At 41.0% G+C, this 23,969-nt stretch overlaps 1 protein-coding gene across 2 annotated transcripts; it reads left to right on the top strand.

Annotated features, from left to right (window-relative positions):
- The first annotated feature begins 313 nt into the window (after positions 1-313).
- On the top strand, positions 314-23,875 carry ampd3b (adenosine monophosphate deaminase 3b). Of its 2 annotated transcripts, none has more exons than XM_071904931.2 (16): positions 314-519; positions 4,153-4,226; positions 9,504-9,726; positions 10,325-10,502; positions 11,886-12,051; positions 12,649-12,868; positions 13,444-13,573; positions 14,244-14,438; positions 14,890-15,021; positions 15,822-15,985; positions 16,635-16,761; positions 17,715-17,878; positions 18,789-18,909; positions 19,654-19,827; positions 20,633-20,743; positions 21,941-23,875. In XM_071904931.2, the coding sequence occupies exons 2-16, from the start codon at positions 4,169-4,171 to the stop codon at positions 22,115-22,117; spliced, it is 2,340 nt and encodes a 779-aa protein (XP_071761032.2). In that variant the 5' UTR covers positions 314-519; positions 4,153-4,168; the 3' UTR covers positions 22,118-23,875. The 2 variants fall into 2 exon arrangements, with proteins under 2 accessions (XP_071761032.2, XP_078139029.1); XM_078282903.1 differs by lacking the exon at positions 314-519 and adding an exon at positions 1,356-1,436.
- Positions 23,876-23,969: the final 94 nt, after the last annotated feature.

Below are 23,969 nucleotides of genomic sequence, written 5' to 3'. Positions count from 1 at the left end.
TGTTATTGTTAAAGCTTTCTGCCCTTCCGTTCCATGGGTTAGGGTACGCTCACCCCACCTCACAATACACTTTATTCCTGTGCAGTCACATTCTCCAATGAACATTCAACCCTGGCTCTCTCTCTCTCTCTCTCTCTGTTTGCATATACGTATGTGGGCTATGACTAAACAAGGAAGTGTGTGGTTTATAAATAGTTCCTCTTCTCTTGAACTGTATTGAAAACTGTGTGTAATGCAAGTTTCCTCCCGCATTTCCTCTAAAACACTTTAGCTAAAACGCAAAGCTGCAGCAGAGCCACTCGTGATGCCAACTTAAAGCACTTGGGTCCTACATTTACTGTACTCTGTGTGACCTTTACACTTTTTCCCCCTCAAGCTGGCAGTGAAAGAGTTAACCAGCTGTGAGCCTGAACACTAGCAAGAAGCTGCTCCACTGAGGCTTATCTCCTGTCCGCTGACGCCTAACAAGGGTCCGCTCAGTCCAAAGAGGTGTTTCCACTGTGCAAGGCCACACAGACGGTAAGTGATGCTTCAAGCCTGACTTCCTAATACTCCTTTCTCCTCTGTTGACAGTGAATTTAATAACTTGTTTAATCACTCTTGTACTGACACATCCCTTGCATCTCTCTCTCTGGCACTTACACTCACTTGCATGTTGGAACCTGTTGATAGAAATACCTTAGCTGCATCATGTAATGGCTTTACCTCTGACGCTATCATAGCTTTTTTATTTTATACGGAAGATATATACACATCTCTGTCTTCCTTGTACTGTTTATACGAATAATTGCTGCAAAGTAATTCATGCACTTCCACAAATGGTAGCTGTTATTCAGTGCTGTGCTGTTTGTGCTTGCCAGAAGGGCGCAAAGCTAGATGTTGGGAGACTGTAGTATTTTCAGGACTCTGTGTTGATCTGCCCATGTCTGACCTGCAGCTGACATCACAGTCTGATCCCAACTAAAAAGTTGGGGTGCCAGCACCATACTGAGGGCCAACTGTAAAAAAAACACAAAAAACACATGATGTGCAAAAAACATGCTGTGCAATAGGTTCTGACAATAAGAAAGGGGACAAAGGCATTTCATTTGATTCATTTGACAAAGGAATTATCTAAAAAACCACAGCAAGAAGGTCTTGGGTTGGATTCCCGGGCCTTTCTGGGTGTAATTTGCATGTTCTCTCTGTGTTCGTTTGCGTGGGCTTGCTCTCCTTCGTCTCACGTTCCAAAGAAATGCAGGTCAGGTGGACTGGAGACTCTGTTGCTCATAGGTAAAAAATGTGAGTGTTTGTCTGTCTGGCAATGGTGTTACCCTGCTTTCTACACAATGCATGCTGGGCTAGGCTCCAGTCATGCATGACCCAGAATACAGGTAAAGAGAATGAATGAATGAAGACAGATGGAGACAGTCTTTGCAGTGACCATTTTGTGCCAGGTGAGTCCTTTGTCGTAGATGGCTTACTATTGACCGGGCTAGCTACCTAACATGTTTCTGCTGTTGTGTAACAATGTGCAAAACATACCAAAACTTCAAGTAGCCAGGCTGGTTGAAGTTCTGTATATGAGTTAGCTGGATGCCTGTTATTCCCTATGTGGGCTAATCTGACAGGGATGCTATGTTAGTAATAGATAGATTATCTAGTATTAGTATAGTAATGCATGTGTTGTACAGTATAAAATATTATAATGTAGTCACACACACACTAGTAATGAGCCTGAATGCTTTGTTCAGTCTGAAACAATATCCGAGACAGCAGCTGAGATACTAGCCTAGACACTAGTGACTGAGCTGCTGAAGGAACTGAATGAACCAATCACTCATTTGTATTGTTTCTTTTGACCAAAAAAGTGGCACTGCTTACACACCTTATTTTCATTCAGTCATTCATTCAGTTACGTTCAGTTAAGTCTTCAGTCTGATACAGCAACTGAACCGCTAACGCATAGCAACGGTGCTGCTGAATGAATCGTACAGTATTGCTGTTTATGTGTCATATAATGATGGCAATAAAAGAATGAACAAGGAAGTTTAACAATTTGTGAGTTTGCTGTGACTGTGGTTCTAACCCTAACCCTAAGATTAGCCCTAGCCCAGACACTGAATATCTATAGATTACTTTTCACATGAGTATCAATAGAACCTCAGTAGACTTAGTGACACATTATAGTCACTTGATAAGAAGTTGAGTGTCTAGATTGTACTATCCAAATAGTGTGGCCAAAATGCAAACTCTGAGTAAAACATGAATTAAATAGCACAGAATTCAAAATAAAATAGCTTGCGTAACACTAAGCAATTCAAAACAATCTCAAATTATTCAAACTCGATACAACTCGTTATCAAAATATTTTATTATGGACATGGACCCACTTAAGCACACTATATTGCCAAATATCAAACCTATTTACATTAGTCATTACATTTCAATTGCATTATCTTAGATTGCATTAACATTATGTGCTGTTGTTCTCTCTGACTTGTAACATCTTTCCACTACAAAGCCTTTGTTGTGTCAATAGGTGATGTTGCTAAAACATTCGAGTGTTGTCTGTATCCATGACTGTTATACAGAAAAACTTGCACATATTATTTGCCAAGATGCTCAGAATTGACAAGCATGTAACTACCGCTAACTTAGTTTTCACAGTGCATTCCATTATCAGGCCAGGGCTTGCTGTCCAGGCATTTCCTCAGAAATGGAACAGGGTCTGTCCTGCCTTTTAAAGACAAGGCCAGTTGTAAACACAAACGACTGGCTGGCTAGAAGGAGACAGATGACTAGGGAACAGCAGAGCAGCCAGACTCAAAAGACTAAAAATGTGTTGGCTCCCTGTTAATGTCTTATTTTTGTATGAAGGATCCAACTTAACCACTGCATATACAGTTCAAGTTGTTGATTACTGTAATACAGGAAGACAAAAGAAAGAAAACACAGGCTCAGTGTGAGAAAGACTCTCTGGGTATGGAGGCAATTCTGCTTCAAAATTCAGAAAATATATTTATATATACATATATGTATATGTATATGCAGTGACTACATTGTCACATGCATGTGCAAGTTTTCTCTTTTCATTAAGTTACTCACATTTTAGCTCAAGACAGATTCAGCGCGCTCGCCAGCCACTGAGTTCTATGGAGACAAATTTCCGCGGGCCAGAGTCATATAGTTGCAAGCGGGGAACGTTGAGGATCTTGAGTAGCTCTGCAACAACCTTTTTGACCCTTTCGGTGTGCTGTCATTTGCAAACAATGACGTAAATGGACTACTCACCCTCCTGTCAGTCGAAACACCGGTGAAGTTTGTATATCCGTAACATATGGCGAGTTTTCTAGCATCGCTCCATGGCAGGCTTCTTCAAAACAACAGAAGCTGCTGGAGACCGTTTCTTTACAGTTCCAAAAATGGCAAAAAAAATTACCATAAAATTACTCCACTGTTCTGAAGCCAAACAATTGCACTGTGGGTCCAAAAGTCCACAATTTTCCTCATTATTTCCTAGATTTTCACACTTGTTCTGCACTGTGGCGACTGCTGCTACAGTAGCAAGCAGATGCTGCCTTTAAATGCTGTCAGAAATACGGGTAGAGCACGTTTGAACAACCCAACAAAGTGGTAAATACAGTGGTAAATATTTTGGATTTCTTTCACTCGTTCTTGCATTGTATTCTCTCAAGTCAGGCATTATGCCAAATGTGCATGAAAAGTAATTCTGAGACAAAAGTAACTCTACACAGCAATCTTCCTTGAGTCAAGTTAACTCCACTAAAGCTGTATGTAGTCTTTTACCCCTGATGATTTATACAGTAGGAATCAATAAGGGAATCGATAAAGAATCAGATAAGAATTGAATCAAAATGGCACCGCCCTACTTTTCAACATGCCGAGCGCCACACAAGAGCAAACCACACTTTACCAACCAACTAACCGGAACTTGGGTTTCTACTTCCCATTTCTTATTATGTCAAAAGTGTTGTCACCTCGATGCTGTGCGCTGCATCAGGCACTGTCTGGTTACAACTGTGTAAACTGCAGTTTGACTAACACAAACCCCATTCTGATTGAAAGTTCATTACTTACTGTAAAACTATTTAGATAGTAGATACTATGTAGCTTCTGCCAATATTAACTCAAGCTTTGTGTTTCTCCTAGGTCAGTAAACATCAATATGAAGAGAAGAGACACTCCCCTCTTTAAGCAGCAGTCGACCCCTTGCCTTGGGAAAGGTGAGTTAGTATCAACATAGAGTAGTACACACACGCACACACACGTGCGCGCCCACACACACACACACACACACACACACACACACACATAAAATATTTATTTATGTCCACATAAATACAAGCACACAAAGGACATAAACATTATTAATGCAGTCAGATATTGAGTCAGTCAGTTACATAAGTGCCTAATTGGCAACCACATTGTTGCATACACACACACACACACACACACACACACACACACATATTTACTTAAGTCACTTTTGGGGTATTTACATACATACATACTTACCCTAACCATAATCATAACCACTACTTGCCTAAACCTAACCCTTACCCTAACCTTAACCACTGACCCAAAAATCAACTTTTTACCAATTGGGGACACGGCTTTTGTCCCCAATTGCCCAAGCCGTCCCCAATCAACTGGTCTTAAGTCTGGTGTGTGTCCCTGAAAGTGACTTAAGTCATACCCACACACACACACACACACACACAAAATAAAGCACAACAATCGTACAAAAATAATACCACTGGTGTCCAGAAGCAATGATGACAATGGCCTCGCTTAAGGAAACACGTGCACAACTAACTTCACCTTGCACTTCCACTTATAAAAGATCTATTTTAAGCCACAGCTGACCTGGCATCTGTTGACACCTTGGGTAAATCAAAATGATACACACATCAAACCTCTGTCACTGGTGCTGGACAAGGATTAAACTGCAAAACTCAAAGTAGCTCCGCACAGCTTTATTGTTCCAACTGTTGTTTATAGTAACAAATACTGAGCCGGACCTGCTTTGAGTTGTATCTGTTGACAGGTTGCTATAAAGTGCTACACTAGTCATGTGCAGAGTTGTCACTGACATGGAAACGGAAAAATGACATAGCCTACTGTCACCCTTGCATCCCCCCCCCCCCATGTTATCTTTATTTCTGTTTTGTTATGCAGTGTTGTCTTTCGTATTACCTTGTCCATTGCGTGTTTTGTATAATGATGAAAATGTACAATACAACTCTTAATATAAAAGACATAGCCTACTGTACTGTACTGGCATACAGCAGAAATAATGTGTGCTACATGTACTTGTAGCGCTGCACTTTTTTCTTTATCTTAAATCAAAGTCCAGTTAGTCATACATCCTGATTAGTGACACACAAAAGAAAAATTAATGTAAAATATGAAAAAAATATGTAAATAAAAATAAATGAAACTAAAATGTATGATGTATTCAATATATAACAAATTAGAAAATATGAATATGAAAAAATAATGTAGATTAACAGCATAAATGGAAAAGATAGATCCTGTCCCTCCACTCCTCCTATCAAATATAACTGCCTTTCTCTCCCTAACTGATCTCCCATTGGTTTACACTTTTGAATGATCTTTCCCCACGTTATGTCCCGCCCCAAAATCCTGTTTCAACAGGAAATACATCACATTAAGGAAGCAAGACGCTCTCAAAATGCTGTTTCATTGTGACTTGAAGTATCAGTCCGCCTTGTTTACATTCTGTTGATAAATTGGCTGCATTCATAGCACCTTTGGTCTTGCCACATTCAAGACCAAACTGTACCAATGATGAATTCGAATAGCTGTCAGGATTCATGTTGGAGTTTCTACAGCGATACTCTCTTGACACTTTTTGGCCACAGAAGTAAGCTCAGCAGAGTACTGGAACATTTGTAACTGCAGCCAATGGTGTCAAGCCAACCGGCTGAACTTCCTAGCGAGCTCGCTGCCAAGCCACAACAGGGAAAATAACTCTTCCTCAGTCAACAACTGCACCCAGCCGTTTTATTTACACGATATCGTGTAACGTGTAACTGGTAATAATTTATTGACGCTTCCTCATCATCTCCTCATCATATCTTAATCGTTGGTAGATCTTTGTACCAGTGCTCTTATGTTGCATACATGTGTACACGTAAGGCTGTATCTGCCATATTCTCCCTTTCAGCAACCAAATCACTCCTAAAAGGTTTTTTTTTTATCCACTGGTAGGCTTCATGAGGGATTGTTTACATTTGAGAAATAATGGATTATGGATAGAACTGCAAATCCATGCCGACCCAAGCCTGAAATAGAGCTACTTCAGCTACCTCTATCCAGTAAATGGCCTTTTAAACCTCAGTGAATGGGTAAAATGATACTCAACTTTGACATCAGGGGAAAATAAAAGCCGGGCTTTAAGATTGTCTAGAGAGCCATGGTACTTCATTCCCTCTTATTGCCCCATCTCAGAGATAGAGTCGCCCACATGCTAGGAGCCATTTGTGACATACCAGCTTGGATTAGCAGGCCTGTTGCCATGACGCTCTCAACACCCTAAAATAGAGGGGAAGAGGGACACTCAAGACAGCAACAACCAGCAGCTGCATCATACATACAGGCACAGGACCAAATAAACAGCAGAGCAAAGCCTGACAGAGGCAGTTGGAGTGAAACACCAGAGGAGAGAGACATCGCAGATGCAAAGAAACAGCAGATAGACTTGAGAACAGCCTTGACAGTGTCAAGAGGTGCCAGCGACACTTCAAGTGCTCGCTGAGACTCTACATCGAAGTGACAGACATTAACAAGAAAATAGTGGAGCCACAGCAAAGAGCTAGGGAGTCTGTAAGAGAGACAGAGGCAGACGCAAAAGTCTGCACAAGAAAGCTGAAAGACTCAAGAGGCAGAGACAGACATGGCCAAAATCGCTGCAGAAGGTAAGAGACAGATAGAGCTACCTCTAGTACACAGCTGTGTAGAGACAATGGGATGTTGTGTGATGACAATTTTTAATAATTGTAAGGGTCAGTGAATGCCTATGGCCCGAGGCACTAAAGCAATCAGATGTGATGGACAGTCCACTTCCTGAGTCCAAAACAGACTGAAATAAAGCAGATTATGGGCAAGAGCCAAAACTGAAATAGAGGGGTTATTTCTAAAGATACTACTAACAGTGAGATGTGGTGAGTTGTCATTTTGGTGACCTGTTAGCCTTTTGTGGAGTTACATTAACCTTCCCACGCAAGCACAAGTCGAGTTGATCCATACAAATCAGAATAATAAGTCAAATTTTATTGCACACATTCAAAAAAAAAAACTCCTAATATACACCGACTGTCTAGTGTAGGTCAAGTTTCCATAGACGGGATGTGGGTCGATGGTCTCGTCTGTGAGACTGCTCAGCTGTTCCAGTAGGGACAGCGTACACGTGCTGGGAAGGCTCGTCGGGAATGCAGGCATCCTAAATGTGCTTGGTCCCAGCGCGGGGGCAAATGTTCACGGTGTCATCTGTGAAGGCGCCTGGATTGTTCAAAGTTCCCAGATGGATAGAGTTGCATGTCAACATTTGGTGGGAGGGGGAGGCAACAGCACAGCAGTTTGCCATTTGATACAATGGTGCTAAATGTACCAGTGCTGTACTTGTTGATTCACATAACTACACAATGATTAAATTGGAAACTGGCCAAGTGACCCACAGCGGCTGGAGCGCTAATATTATTAGCAGCAGTGATGACATGGTGATCAAAATAGCCAAACAGCTCCAGTACTGATGGGATGTTGGATAGCAACAGAAGTTGTCACACCTAAAGGCTTAAGCCAGGCAGGTAAATATAGTGTTGAAGCTGTCAAAATAACTCCGGTGTCCTTCATCAGGACTGATCAAAACATGAATCCATGTGTGCTGAAAATAGGACCATAGTCAGTGCCATGGGTATGGACCAGAATTGGGTCATTTTGAATAAACACAACAGTTTTCCCACCGAAAGGTCTTGGGAACCCAAGTAATGGTATGCAGATAACGATGGCTATAACAGCAAAGGGTCAGAATTTCCCTTTCCATTTACAGTAAGAATACAGGAATTGCTTTCTAGAATCAGTTTCTCGAATCAGTAAAAAAAAGGAACTGAGTTTCTGAGAGGAACCACTCTGTTTGATTTAATAGATTACCATGCTGCAATGCAGCCACAATAAAGAAGAAAACTCAGTGGAATAAATTCTTTATAACTGCATCAACTGTCAACCAATCTTCTAAAAACGATGCTGCCTATCAGGCTGTGAGCCACATAACAGATGAAACTGGGTCACTGGCTGAATGAGCTGACCAAACCCTTCTTTCCACCCAGTGTACAGTATTTACATGACAATAAAGAGCTGCAACAACAAGGGTCACATCAACATTATGAGACTTCAGAAACCAGGTTTACTTCACTTAACATTCATCCCATTATGTTTTATGTCAAAAGGAAAGGGTGTTAATTTAACTAAACATTGTGATGAACAAATAGGCAAACGATATGGAGTGAGGAAGTGAGCTCTTTTCACGTTTATGGTTTCGTTTCCGTCGCATACTTCACCCAGTGTTGTGCTGCCCCTGGAAGTGTGACCCTTGGGGTCAGAGGTCACGCTGCTGCAGTGTAGGGTGGCCAGTGATTAGTCGTGTTTACTGTAACCTGGCTGAGTGATGGCAGCTCTGAAACAGGAGTCAGCCACTCAAGACATGTTTACTGGTGTGATTTAAGATGAGGTGTTGCAAAACATGCTGAGCTCACCCCTCTACCCCCCTCCCTTTACCTAGAACTTGTACGTCTCATGTTCACCTTAATTTACTGCCACCAGAAAGATAATGTTTTTCTTTCCTTAACTGCAGTGACATTTCACTGCATGCTTAACATCTCAGCACGTTAAATAGACGCTAAAACTGTTATTACATAGAAATTACCCTGTCAGGTTCCAGTAACAAACAAAAGGCCTATTTGGGGCGTTCGTAACTAAGCAATAATAGGAAAAGTACTTCAGTAACTACTACTGTTAACTAATGGTAGATTTCCCAGTAATCACTAAAGTATTACCATTGTATTATCATGCAGCAATAAAGTTGTACACATCTAAAATTACTTTTGCAGTTTAATCCTTGTCCAGCACCAGTAAAAGAGGTGGATCTGTGTTTCACTTTGATTTACTCATTAATGTAAAGTAATGTACAGTGGTCCAGGATGAGAGAATGGCATTTTAACTATTTTAGCTGCAGTGAAAACACAAAACACGTGTGTATTCATAATCCTCATTCAGCACAATTCAAAACTCACTGTAGGCCTACACAGGTTGTTCGTCTCCCAAACCCAACCTACCACACTACATAGCACTGCAAGTCTGAGGAGATAATATAAACCTAAGAAGCTTTTTGGAAACCCAGCCTTCCTCTGTAAGACAAAAAAAAACATTCAGCTCAAAAATGATCTGCCTTTTAGAGTGTTAATGTTTCTCTCTTCCCTCAGAGATGCCACGGCAGTTCCCCAAGATCTCCCTGAGTGAGGTGGATGAGAAGGTGCGGCTGCTGGCGGAGAAGGTATACGCCACAGCGCTGAAGGAGGAAGACACCAAGGATGTCATGGCCATGTTCACCGTGCCGGAGGACTGTCCCATCGGCCTGCACGAGGTCAGGGAGCGGGAGCTGCAGAAGGAGCTGGCTGAGCAGCAGTCTGAGGAGACCACTAAGAGGTCAGATGGAGAGATGTTTGATTCAATATGCCTTTTCTGCTCTCGAGCCTTTGCAGTTGTGTCATAAATCTCTTAGCAACCATGTCTGGTGCCACTATGGAGGTCCAATGGAGAATTGTTTGTCCCAGAAAAAAGGGCAAAATATATAAAAACTGGGGAAGGAAAAGAGAAATGCCTGAAAAAGATTGTTGTGGTGTGGGTCATAGGCCAATTCAGAATGTAAAGTAAAAGTGATTGGTAGATTGGTTTCCAAATTTAGGAGCATAGAGAAGCTTCTTTTGTTTGTTTGTTTATTTGATAATCAGAAATACTGCACAGCCGTCAGTCATGCATTAATTAAAATCATCAAGGATAACACATAAAGTTTCCAAAACGTATTTCCAATGTGGTCCTCTTTTAAAAGACAAGAAGCCTAAGAAAACATGTCATTGGCTGGCCGATCTTTACAGTTTGAGATGGGCTGTGTGCTGAATGTAACACATAATCAAATAAATGGGGAAATAAAAAAACAAAACAAAACATTATCTCTTTAGACCTGAACCTAAGTGGGTTTAGTTTGACAGTAGGGTAATGTTTGTTCCCCCTTGTGTGTCTCCAGGAAGAAGAGTTTTAAGCTGAAGCGTTCGCAGTCGATGTCGTTGCAGATACCTGTGAGCGCAGACTGGGCCTTGTCTGTGGTTTCCCCCCTGCTCTCCCCGGCCACACCAGAACCTTTTCTCCCAGAGAACTTTCCAGAGTTTCAGAGGGTCACCATCAGCGGAGATTACTGTGCAGGGGTAAGTGGCATGAAAACTCCTGCATGTCCATGTGTAACGACACATAATATATACTGTAGAGGCTTGAGTCGCAAATGATCTTGCGCCATCATGGAGGTCCATTGGAGAGTTGGCTGTATACAAATAATGGCTAAATATGTAACATCTGGACAAGGGAAAGAGATATAACTGAAAGAGATTGTTGTGGTGTGATAGACTCATTCAGTAACGTTATAGTGAAAGAGAACAGTCTGATAAGGTTTATTTGCTTCCAGATTTAGATTATTGTGACACTGGAAACTGTCTTGCCTTTAGCCCTTGTCTCTATTCACTGTGAGGTGTAGCTTGAGAAGGGTTTGCTCAGTTAATCTAAACAAACATAGAATTTGAATTGATAGAATTCAAATCTACTGTCTTGGTCATTTGGCTGATACCTTTACAATGGCTGCCATAGAAAATGTGATAATGTTGCCATGGAAATGAGTGTTGACTTGCAGTGACAGTTGTGATGAACATTAACTCTCTGAGTCTCTGTCCACACATGAAACAATGTTTATTTACTTGATGACATTATCATAATTCTGTGGGTGTACCTAAGGAAATGATACATGTCCTTTCTATCCATTCACCTTCTGTGGCTAGCTAGCTAACTAGCCAACAGGCCAATTTAGCAAAACAACCAATGTTAACATCATAGCCACTAGTAGCTTCTTCTATTCGCTAGTGTGCAATTTTGATGTGTTTCAACAAGACAGTGATGGTTAGCTGACCAGATACTATCACTACTAATTAGCTAGCTAACAAGCTGACATTAAAAATTATCAGTGGTGAAATGATCAGCTCCCAGTCAAAAAAAGCACAGAAATGAACCATGTCTATTCAGTTCTGTTGAGGCAACCAAGCTGTACTGTAGGTTTGGAAATGCAACCAGCTGTTCACAGCCACTGCTGCCCAAGAGCTGAGGACCTCCAATATGGCCGCCAGATGATGCATTTCATCACCTGAAAGCCTGTTTTGCTTAACATCAGAAATGCTTTTGTCCAGAATATTAAAGTGATAAAGGGCTTTATAAATAAACAAGACTATACAAAACTAGACTATTAAAGAGGCATTTTGACATTTTGAATTTTACTTATGTCTCCATCAGACACTTGTTGCCTTGAGGAAAAAATGTTGTTACATTTGTCAAGTTAGCTGTGTCCCATGGTTTCAATGAAGAATGCTAGCCTAACCACTCTAGTGAGCCATTTTAGGGGAAACTAAAGGACAAATATAAAGTTTTTCCTCCCAATGAGACATGTATCTGGTAAAGACAAAAATCCAACTAAAATTACTATACCTTTAAATATTTGAATCTACTTTGAGGAACAGCCTTTTAAAGGGTTCTAACGTTCACATTTCCAGATCACAGTTGAGGATTATGAGCAGGCAGCCAAGAGTCTCCTGAGAGCGCTGTTCATCAGAGAGAAATACTCCAGGCTGGCCTACCACCGCTTCCCCCGGACCGCCGCCCGCTTCCTCCGCAGCGCCGCCAACGAGAGGTGGAGGGAGGAGGAGGAGATCTTGCCAGGTAGGGCACTGGGGCATTATGTCATACCTTGCACCAAAAACAAAACTATAGGAATTCGTCATCGGAAAAAAATACTGGTTAAAGGTCAAAATTCTAATTGCAAATCTGTCCTCTTCATCTACGCTTAAAGTAAGTAATAATCTGTGACTTTTTCACATAAAAAAAATTCAGTTTTGCTACTCTCTGTCACCAAGTGATAAAACACAATAGTGATTCACCCTTTACCCAGTTCAAGAAAGACAGGTGATCTCTGGGAAGTGCAGTGCAGAATACCACAGCAATGAGTACTTAGCACCAAAGATATCGCCAAAATAAAAATATGTACTGTATATACAGTATAAAAAAAATGAAAAACTTTGATTACCACTTTAAGACCAAAGGTGATGCCCTATGCCATTTGGGCCCCTAGACTTTTAAATGTTGAGGAGCTTAGGCTGTCAAAATTAGTTGTCATACCTTAAATTACTTTTGAAAACTTTTGTTTCTTTATTTTTGTTTTACAGACAGGTTTTTATATAATTAGCTTTTACCTATTCTATTAAATGATTACTATTCTTAATTTGCCCCTATTTGTTTATCCGCTGCCATCATCTGTAGACATCTGGCCTTGCCCTCGTGAAGGCGAGGATCCGTACTCCATGGAGGGCATTCCAGAGGACCTGAACTACGAGCTGAAGATGAAGGATGGCATCGTGTACGTCTACGACAACGCCGAGGCCCTGAAACAGCAGCGTCCCCGCACACTCCCCTACCCCGACCTGGAGACCTTCGCCATCGACCTGAGCCATGTCCTCGCCATGATAGCCGACGGCCCAACGTGAGAACACAAATGTTATTTCATTCAGTTCATGTCTAAACCAATGGAATGTCAGACCTTGGAGAAAAAGGCAGTGGTTTTATTGGTTGGATTTTTTATTTACCATTAATGATACACTGTTTTCCAGGAAGTAAGAGTAATGGGAGTTCATTATATGGGGACTTTAACCTCATAAACTCAAATGTACCATCTGCACAGCTTTAACAAATCTTCTCAAGATTTTTATATTATTTTTGGGAAAGCTGATTCTTAATTGAGAAGAAGGATTCGGACTGGAAAGTCTGCAAGGTCTACCCTTCCTGACTGGGAAAATCTGGGTGGGGAAAGTGAATAACCGTTTCCTTTCCCTCTACACCTAGCATAGAGCTGCCCTGCCTTCTATGACTCAATGTTAATCCATTACCGGTAATCCTGCTCCTCGGATGTTATACTGGTTATACTGGGCGGCTCCCAGGTGTGAATGTCTAACTGTATGGAAGTAAAGCAGGGTGGTGCTGAAAAAGAGCATGCACACTCAACAAAACCCTCCTGTGCTCAAACAAAAAATGATGAACTCCTGTTGTGTCGCCTCACAGGAAAACCTACTGTCACAGACGGCTGAACTTCTTGGCCTCTAAATTCTACCTTCATGAGATGATGAATGAAATGGCAGAGCTGAAAGAGCTGAAAAGCGTTCCACACAGAGACTTCTACAATGTCAGAAAGGTTGGTTGGTATTATGTCCTCAAGTGCAGATATACCACATCAAGGAAAACTAACAACTTGGTATTCAATGGCTGTTAGACTCTTGAGTGTGTGAAGTAATCGGACCACATTTCCATAAAAGAGCTGTTTACCTCAACTCAGTATCTCAGTCCTTTTGGATCATGCTCACTAAGTGTACAAAATATTAGGAACACCTGCTTTTCCTGTGAAATAGACTAGTTCAATTTCAAGTTTAAGTTTGTTTATATACAGTATATAGCCCTTTATCACAAGCATGTCTCAAAGGACTTTACAGAGAATGAGCCTAACTAGATCTAACTGATCAACAATCAACCATAGAAGAATGATATAGGACAAACATCAGTAAGAGCAAGACACACAAAAACAGATTTTAGCAATACATAACAGCCATAACATAGACATAACACAGACATAACATGATTCTACATAGCCTTATCTACCCGGCAACACCAGCCTTAGACCTCAATACATACGAGGAAAAGCTCCCAAGAAAAAAACAGGGTGACTAACCAGGTGAATCCAGGTGAAAGTTAAGAATCTTTTATGGATTTTATTTATTCAGAATAAATAGAAAGGACACTTCCTAATGTATCCTGCAGAGGAGTAAGCCGTGCATGTTGACTTTGTGTCTGTTTCCTATCACACCCAGGTGGACACGCATATCCACGCCGCCGCCTGCATGAACCAGAAGCATCTGCTGAGGTTCATCCAGACCACGTACCAGACGGAGGCGGACCGCGTGGTGCTGGAGAAGGGCGGACAGAAGGTCACCCTGAAGCAAGTGTTCGACAACCTCACCATGGACCCCTACGACCTCACCGTGGACTCGCTGGACGTGCACGCTGTAAGAACAAAACCTCCGCTTTCAGAGTTCCCCCCCGTACACCCGACATCATTCCAATAACGCCTCTGACATATTGATATGATCTAGCTTGCATAATGTTTCTAGAAATACAATGTTGTTGACGCCAAGAGCTGCCATTTTGTCCCTATATTGAATATTCATTTGAATGTCAATAATTGCATAATGACTCTACTGTATGTGCGTGCCAACAATGAATTTGTAGTCCGCACAAACCTAAAGCACATGTTTCGCCAACCTGCATTTGTTGACACGAGGATGCAATTACGGGTGTTCATGCACTTCATATGGTGTTATGCAATTATTTCTGGAGCCGCATGCAAAGTCCTCTGCATGTGTAATCTGAATATAATCAATACAATCACTTTGCTGGACTGGAAACTGCGATTGCCAATAGATGAGATTCACCCTCTCTCACGAAATATTCTCCCAGGGAAGGCAAACGTTTCATCGGTTTGACAAGTTCAATTCCAAGTACAACCCAGTGGGAGCCAGCGAACTCCGAGAGATTTACTTGAAAACCGATAACTACATCAAAGGAGAATACTTTGCACGCCTCATCAAGGTATAGTAAACATATATACTGTATATATAGTTTATAGTAACTAAAAACACCATATCAAACATTTTGCCTTTCCATTTGAAGTAGAATATTTCTCTTTCTCTACCACACTACCAGTCAAAAGTTTGGACACACCACATTTTTCTTTATTTTTACTATTTTCCACATTTTAGAATAATAGTAAAGACATCAAAACTATGAAATAACACAAATGGAATTATGCAGTGACCAAAAAAGTGTTAAACAAATCAAAACTATCTTTATATTTTAGATTCAGATTTCAGATTCTTTTAAGTGACCGCCCTTTGCCTTGATGGAAAGGCAAAGGCTTTGGAGAGAAATTCATACATAGGCATCAACTTCACTATTTATATTTTTTCTAAGAAACACATTTCAAGCATTTAAGCAGAAGCCTTTAGATCAAAATGGCTTTAAGAGAATGAAAAACATAGTACATTCAATCAGGTGTGTCCAAACTTTTGACTGGTAGTGTGTACAGTGTATATTGGATTGGATCATCATGACATAATTAGTAATACAGGCTGTAGATGCTCTTCAGAGAAACTAGTTAAAGCAAGTAGAATTTCTTTCATAACTGTAATGTTCCTTTTGGAGCAACAAGTACACAGGAGCTTATTGCTATGAAGAAATATTAAAGATGTGTAAGAGATGGAACAGATCTGAAGCCTTTCAGTATGCAGCTGGGGACGTTCATTACTGAACGGTTAGTAATGTTCACTCTTGTGTGTTCGCTTTATCACGGAAAACATCACCAACGTCCTGTGGTTTGGTGTCTGCGACAGGAAGTGGCTCATGAGCTGGAGGAGAGTAAGTACCAGCACGCCGAGCCGCGGCTGTCCATCTACGGCCGCTCTGCAGACGAGTGGGAGAACTTGGCGACCTGGTTCATCCAGCACAAAGTCCACTCCCCCAACATGCGCTGGATGATCCAAATTCCCAGGATCTAGTAAGTGCTGAGAGAAAGTAGAGATATTCCTATGAGAAAGCAGACACATACCTAATCCTAAACAAATACTGTTTTCATATACTGTAGTGTTTCAGGCAGGGACTAAATCGAGTAAATGTAATCTCGATATTGGACTCAAACTCATTAAAATATGTTAGGACTCTTGTCTGGGCAGCCATTTTAAAAAACTGACACCTACTCTAAACAAATGAAAGTAAGGCACATTTTGGATTGCTAATAAAGCCATGAGTCGTCTGAACACCTTTGCTTACAAAATATATATATATATATTTTTTTTGAGGGATAAATTTCAGGAAGCAAACTTTTTCCAAAATATATTTATAGCATTCTGGAATGAAATCCGTCATATCTGCAACCTATTTTTGGTCCCAACCCATAGTTTAAGAAATCCTGAATGGATAAATACTCAATGTTGCCAAAACTCTGAGCTCTTGTTTGCTCATACCAAAAGTGTGTGTTCATAAAACACAAAAGCTGGGCAGGAGCGGCGACTGTGCTGCCAAAGATAAGGGTATAGTTCAAGTATTTGCAAACATTACTCAATAGGCTATTCTGAATACGGAAACAATTGACGAATATCCGTGTTTTCTGTATGGGAAGATGAGCTGACAGATGATTTGTCTTGCAGTGACATTTTCAGGTCAAGGAAGATAGTGCCGCACTTCGCCAAGATGCTGGAGAACATTTTCCTCCCTCTGTTCGAGGCCACAGTCAATCCGCAGAAGAACAAAGCCATACATGTGTTCTTAAAATACGTAAGTGCTTTTTTAGGGTGGAATGAGTAAGAAAAGGAAACTCTCTGAAATCCGTATGAAGTAGCAGACTTGATCATTAGTTTTCCCGGGAATATTCAGTGATGTCCTCTCAAGTGTTGTCATCATTTCTGGGCTTTTGGATTCTATACGTTAAGTAAGTTTATAAGTTAATAAGTTTTTTCCGCCTGTGGTGAAAATGAATGGGATTTTTGGATCCTGTTTGCCAATCGTTCTGTTCTTAAAAGGGTGAAATAATGTAAGTTGAAATGACATATGAGAAAGTTATTACATGTTTTAACACGTTACTGAATTAACAATCATAATGCTAAGCTAAGTACGGCTAGCAATTTTTTTACTTTTTTAACTGCAGCTTCAAAACAGAACAAATCAGAATCCACCTGAACAAGTAAAGACACCCATTATAGAGGAACCCCCAAAAGCAAAAACAGTTAATATACAGCTCCTATAAGAAAATACAGTCAAGCAAAGAGCCCTTCCTATTGTTTCATCGTCAGTTAGTTAATATTAGCGTTAGACGTAGTTAAAGCCAATCTTTTTACACCTCTATTCATTTTCACCTTAGACTGAAACAGGGCAGGATCCAGAATCCCTAATTAGGGCTGAAAAATGATGTCACACTTGAGAGGACAATTTTGTGTTTCTGTACTGCTGAGCGGGCCGTTTGAAGCCAGCGGGGTCAGACATGCCTTTAGCCTGTGATTGGTGGTATAATTTGGTTTCGGGACTGTTGAGCAGGCTGTTTCAAGCCAGGAGGTCAGCTGACCAATGAGCAAAACATCTGTGATGGAAGTTGCTCTCTTGTTAACTCTAATGACTTACCCTCTACCATCCAGGTTTCTACATAGGCTCACGCTAATTAGATATTGTTCCATTGATGATCATTCACGGATGTGTGTGAGATCTCGTTTTTTTTCTGTCGTCTTGTCCTGCAGGTGACAGGTTTTGACAGCGTGGATGATGAGTCCAAACACAGCGACCACATGTTCTCCTACAAAAGCCCCAAGCCTGAGGACTGGACCACCGACGACAACCCTCCCTACAGCTACTACCTGTTCCACATGTACGCCAACATCATGGTGCTCAACAACCTGCGCAAGTAAGTCCCGCATGCTTTCTGTGCATGCAGCAACCTCGCAAAACGTCACTACACTACCCGTCACTTACAACATCCAGCACTGATCTGATGATGCGTCAGAATCTGAATCAGGATTGTGTTAATCCCAAGTGCAAGAAAATGTACAATTTTGTGCATCTAAACTCAAGTTCTGAAAAGGTCTTGAATACACTTAAATACAGGATCTTAAGCCTTAAATTCAGTCTTTTAGGTCTTTAAAACCTTTATTAGCACGCTGTTTATCTGGAGAGAATCCAGACCTATATTCTGATAAGTCTGTATTTGTTTAAATTTTCAGACATTTTTTTCAGTTTTTTCAAATTGGTCTTATATTTAATTCTAACTGGCATTAAAAAAGTATTTTAAAAAGTCTTATGTTTAACTGAAATTCTGAATTTTAGGGTTAGGGTTAGCTTTAACATTAATGAATATTCATTATAGTGTACATACTGTACATGTACAATGATTCTACTGTATGTCCCAACCAACAATACATTTGTAGGTAAACTGCTGTATATGGGTGTGAAACACTGTGAACAGGGTGTTACTCAAAAACAGCATGTGTGCTTGGCAAATCTTCCCTGAATAAATTACGATTTTTTTAACCACACTAGTGTTTCTCCTCTCTGTGAATATTTCGCTCATAAACCTGATTCCCACTGTTTTAGAATGAAAGAGGCATGTAAGAGTGCTTACATGGAAGATGCTGATACTTTCATCATCGTAATGAAACTGGATTAGAGTGGCTCAAATACAGGCTTTGCAACATTACACCAGACACATTTTAATTGACAGTGTAAAGTGATTCTAAGCTTTTTAAAGCCCTTAATCTCTCCTTTGCGGATTGCAGATTTGACTGTATTACAATGCATCATTCTTTGTCCCTCCCCAGAGAGCGCGGCCTGAACACCTTCCAGTTTCGTCCGCACTGCGGCGAGGCCGGCTCCATCACCCATCTGGTCTCCGCCTTCCTCACAGCAGACAACATTTCCCACGGCCTCAACCTCAAGAAGGTGGGGTCTCGAGCTCCGATAACTAGGGTTCCACAAATAGGGGATTTTGAATGTCAATACCAATAATGATAATTTTGGATTGAAACTGCTGATACCTGATATTCTGTGCCAATATTACATTAAATTTGACATTTTTTTCATTGCCAAATAATTACAAAAAATGCAAGGATTCAGTGTTAAACATGAAATGATGTTTTGAGAGCATGTACGTGGTAAGAAAGTTATTTTAAGTAATTGCTAAATCCTTCTTTACTGGATATAAAGTTTCCTTCCCAAATGAAATACCCAGCATGTGAAAAAATTGAGACATACTCTTCCAAAAAAACACAAAATTAAAACAAATTATGGTACTTTTTAAAAGATAGAAGGTAATTTAAAGTGCTAATCCGTGAGATTAGCACTTTGGTGCTAAGCGCTTATTGCTGTGATGTTTCTGCACTGCACTTCACACAGATCACCTGTCAATCAAACAGTGTGGGCGGGACTGTGACGTCTTTTTCCTTGGATTTTCTGTTGATGAAGTTTCTGTAGGTGGCGCTCTTCTTTTGTCTGTTCAGCCATGGTGGCTATCGCTGCTCATGCTAACGACCCAGTTCTTCTTCTATTTATTCCAAACAAACCAGAAACATGAAATGCATCACTTCCTGTGCGCCAGAGAATTTTCCCCAGGAAAGATATAGCATTTTGTAGATGAACTCTTCATATGCTCACATTACTGTGGTGTCTGCACCTCTTCCTCCCCAGAGTCCGGTGTTGCAGTACTTGTACTACCTGGCCCAGATTCCCATTGCCATGTCGCCACTGAGCAACAACAGCCTGTTCCTGGAGTACTCCAAGAACCCGCTGAGAGAGTTTCTCCACAAGGGCCTGTGTGTGTCGCTGTCCACCGACGACCCCATGCAGTTCCACTACACCAAGGTCAGAGCCACAGGAGCGAGGACGGGACATATTGAAAACTAATAGAGAAACATAAGTACGCACTGATGTATGTGGTGCAGGAAAAACAGGACCTCACATACAGTGGGACGGGACAGTGCAAGAGAAGATACACCAGGGTTTACTTTCATTTAGCTGCAGTAAACACTCTCACAATCCACATAACAAAAGTAAAGTTCTGAGTTACAGAGAAATTACACAAAACAATCATGCATAGCATTAACAGGAATCACTCTATTTTTGACAATTTTTCCCAATATAAGGGAGATTTTTTTTTTTTATTAGTTGTTTTATATTATTAGATTTTTTTATTATACATTAGTTAACAGCTTTGTTCAATAGTCGATTCTGATTGGCCACTGAAGACATTTTGAGGTTTGTTATTTCTGAATAGCAGACCGCTGTTTCACATCTAATCTCTGCAGTCAAGGAGTCTGTTCGATTTTGTGGAATTCTAATCAAATTAACTAACGACACTTGGTTACTGCAGACAGTCCTGCTGGACTGTTTTTGTTTTGCAAACGCTTGTAAATTACTTTAGCTTATAATAATATCATATTAATCAATATGTGTAAATGATGAATGTCTTTGGCAAGTGTAATAAGCAGCATAACGTACAGCGAGCCGGTCATTATTTCACTTTGCGTTGGGGTCATGACTTACCCTTTCGGGAATTGTTTTGCTATAATGACCGGATGGCTGTACATTATCTCTTACTTCAATTAATTAATTAACTGATTTTAATTTAATAACAATTCATTACTGATGTTCTTTTCAACCCCTCTAGGAGGCCTTGATGGAGGAGTATGCCATCGCAGCCCAGTTGTGGAAGCTGAGCACCTGTGATGTGTGTGAGATCGCCAGGAACAGTGTGCTGCAGAGTGGCCTCTCTCACCAGGTACGCTGCAACCAACTTTGCTTCAGCAGACTCTAAAAGATAGATAGGAGCCGGTTTTGGGACGGGACGATTGACAGTTTGAATCCCCAGACCAGCTGAGACCTGGGCGAGGAAAGTGAATGAGTGACGATCTCTCATCACTCAATAACAACTGTGAAAGTGCCTTTGAGCAAAGCACTTAAAGTTGCACTGGGAAAGATCTCAAACGCCTATAACGAAAAGTGGATATAAGAGTGTCTCATCCCCCCCAATTGAGATTAAAACATCACAGACCGGTCAGACTGGTAAACATGAGCGTGTGCTGTGTGCAGTTTACTGATGTCAAGTTACATTAATTTCTGGGTATTAAAGTTGCTTAGTGCAGCTTAAATTCCCAGTTGCTCCCATGGTGCTTCTCCGTGACCAACAGTAGAAGACTGTGTTTGTGTTGGGCAGCTTCCAGGTGTGAATGTGTGGGACGGTAAGAATGTGAAGCAGGATGTTGCTGAAAAAGCTTACAGGCTCAGCAATGCCCTGGATAAACAAAGATGATACAAAATACTAGTCAAACTACACTGAGTATGTTACATTATCCCCACCTTCCTTCTGCTGCACAATCCCTGCCTCAGTTATCTAAAAGCTCAAAAATCCTCCTGTCTCCTTCCCTTCAATTACATCTCCCCTTCCTGACTAAAATAAATTTAATAGGCTAAATCAATAAGAAATTCATAGCTTTCACCTGTAGTCACCAGTCAGTCTGTTTCGTGAAAAGAGCTGGCGTTCCTGATATGTCACGCAACTTGTAAGCTCATAAATTACCAAACTATCGCCAGCTTAGATAGTGCGAACGATCCAGGACAGTGAAGTATCAGATACTTGTTGAGATGAGCAACACCCGCCTGCCCACTTACTGACACCCTGCTTAAAATACCCCCATGCTGACAGTTGGTAGAACCGTCCAAAACGAAACTTTGCCCCTTGAGCTTATATTCCTTCTGCCAACATCTTGTTATGGGGTGAAAGTAGGCCAAGTAGTTACAGAGCTTGTCCCATAACGTACAGGTCAAAGGTTCAATCCCTGCAGCAGTCAATGGGCTCATCTGCAGCTGTGTGTCCTGCAGAAGTGACTGAACCCCTGGATAAGAGCGTCAGCTAAATCCCCCCAAAATAAACACGTGCAACATCTAGTGTAAATCTGTTTTCCTCTCCTCTGCACAGGAAAAGAAGCACTTCATTGGCTCCAACTACCTGCAGGACGGACCGGAGGGCAACGACATTCGGCGGACCAACGTAGCGCAAATCCGCATGGCCTACCGCCACGAGACGCTGTGCAACGAGCTCAGCTTTCTGGTGGATGCCGTGAAGACGGAGGCTGGCACGTCGCCCGCCGAGTGATTCGCCACGCGGGCAGGAACTCTGTCTGAACACGTCCTGAGGGATACGGGGACATAGGTTAGACAGCAGCTAGAGTTCTCACACCTTGTAAATCCTCCTGACACAGATCTAAAAAGAGGCTTCGCATTTGTATTCTGTGTTGACCTCGAAGTGGGAATTTTGGCTTGGCCTTTGGACCTTATTTTATACGGTGTGGAGGAACTTTTCCAATCATCTGAGACATTGTGTGCCTCACTTTAACGGGATTGGGGCTCATTTTCTTCAAAAAGGCTTGAAGTTTATTATCTAGGGGTTGATTTGTGTTTGGACATCTGGACTTGTTTTAAACGAGACACTGAATGAACAGACTTGTGTTCTCTCAAATAGAGCGAACGGCAACACAACATGCAAATAATCTAACGCCATTGAACTGTATCTTATACCACACATTCAAAGCTGACTATAACTGGTCCCACAGGTCGATGGCTCTTATCAGCACAAAGTTAACAGACTCATGGTGGATTTTTTTCTTGTGTCGCTGGCATGTTTGCATGTTCCAAAGACTAATTTGACTAAGGCTAGTTTTGTGAAGGCTTTTATGAAATGAGTATCCATCGCAAACCCCTTGTTAGTTTACGCACACGTAAAAGACAACTAATCCACCAGTATGATTGTATTCTTTTTATCTTCTTTACTTTTTATACGTTTTTCATATACAGTAGAGTGCAGAACAGCACAGCATGACATTTGCATCTCATTGAACTTTTTTTTTTTTACGCTGCCAAAGAGGTGATGTCTTTGCCCCTGTTGATTTGTTTGTCTGTCTGTCAGCAGGATATACCAAAAACGTATGAATGGATTTCCATGAAATTTGGTGGACAGATTGATTTGATTTTGGTTGTGATCCGGATCGGGGATTTCCGCCACTAGACGATTATCGTTTTTTAGCCATATCTATGAAACTAACAGAGATGGAGTCTTGATTCCAAATCCTAAGGGGATTTTTGCAGGGTCAAGAAATCAATTTATCTTCAAATTCAAGTAAAGTTGGAAAATTGTTCAGCATTGGCAGAGGGTTGTACTCTCAGAGTGCCTTCTAGTTTTTCTCATTTGTTTTACAATATGATGATGTAATATTGCTTAAGCTTTGTTAACCCACGGTAGGTAGACTGAGCAACTGGGGTTTTATTCAGCAAGTTAGACAGATCTGGGAGCTGCTCAGCACACTGCTGTCTGCTGGCCATGGTGCAGGGGGAAACTTTTTGACTCCTTCCACACATTTCCCCACCAAATTCCAGCCTGGTGCTTTTCATGCTCCCACTGCCCTTCATGCTTGAAAATGTGAAGGACTGCCCCATTTTCACTGTTTAATTGTAACTTTTAAATGTAATTTTGTGGAAACTAACATAACCTGACATCCTGATCAAAGGGCAATTTCAATGCAATACATTTTTCTAATACCCAACCCTGATTCAGCTTCATTGCGATGGTGAACACTGGCTGCAGCAGAGTGAACAGCAGTACATGTGCTGTACAAGCTGCAGGCCACCTAGTGGTGTAACGCTGTAATTACACAGTACAGGCTTGAAAATGATGTTCCGGTATTAGTTTAGATGTTTCCTCATTGTTGCATGACAGCATTTAAGTTCCTGTCATTTACGCTTTACTTTGCAGTGTTCACATGATGAGATGGATCAATGTCTTTTTTTTTTAAATATCATTTGAATTATACTTGTGCGACTTATCTTTTATTAAATTCAAGCGATATGATATCGTGAAGTCATCGGTGGTGTCAACCTTATTTCAATTTAACAAAACACAAAGTGGTAAAGTGCAAAAAGTGAATATCTCTTTATTAAGGATAATACAGTAT

This window comes from Centroberyx gerrardi, chromosome 4 (genome assembly GCF_048128805.1).
Source record: "Centroberyx gerrardi isolate f3 chromosome 4, fCenGer3.hap1.cur.20231027, whole genome shotgun sequence".
NCBI classification, from domain to species: Eukaryota; Metazoa; Chordata; class Actinopteri; order Beryciformes; family Berycidae; genus Centroberyx; species Centroberyx gerrardi.
Note: the sequence above shows the minus strand (reverse complement) of the source record. Positions and strands in the feature narration are given on the sequence as shown.

Bases quoted from the DNA above. Each gene is read 5' to 3' on its own strand.
- ampd3b (XM_071904931.2), top strand. From the start codon at position 4,169: ATGAAGAGAAGAGACACTCCCCTCTTTAAGCAGCAGTCGACCCCTTGC. The intron at 15,022-15,821 runs GTATAGTAAACA...TGTCTGCGACAG, and splicing joins ACTTTGCACGCCTCATCAAG to GAAGTGGCTCATGAGCTGGA. The intron at 17,879-18,788 runs GTAAGTCCCGCA...GTCCCTCCCCAG, and splicing joins GTGCTCAACAACCTGCGCAA to AGAGCGCGGCCTGAACACCT.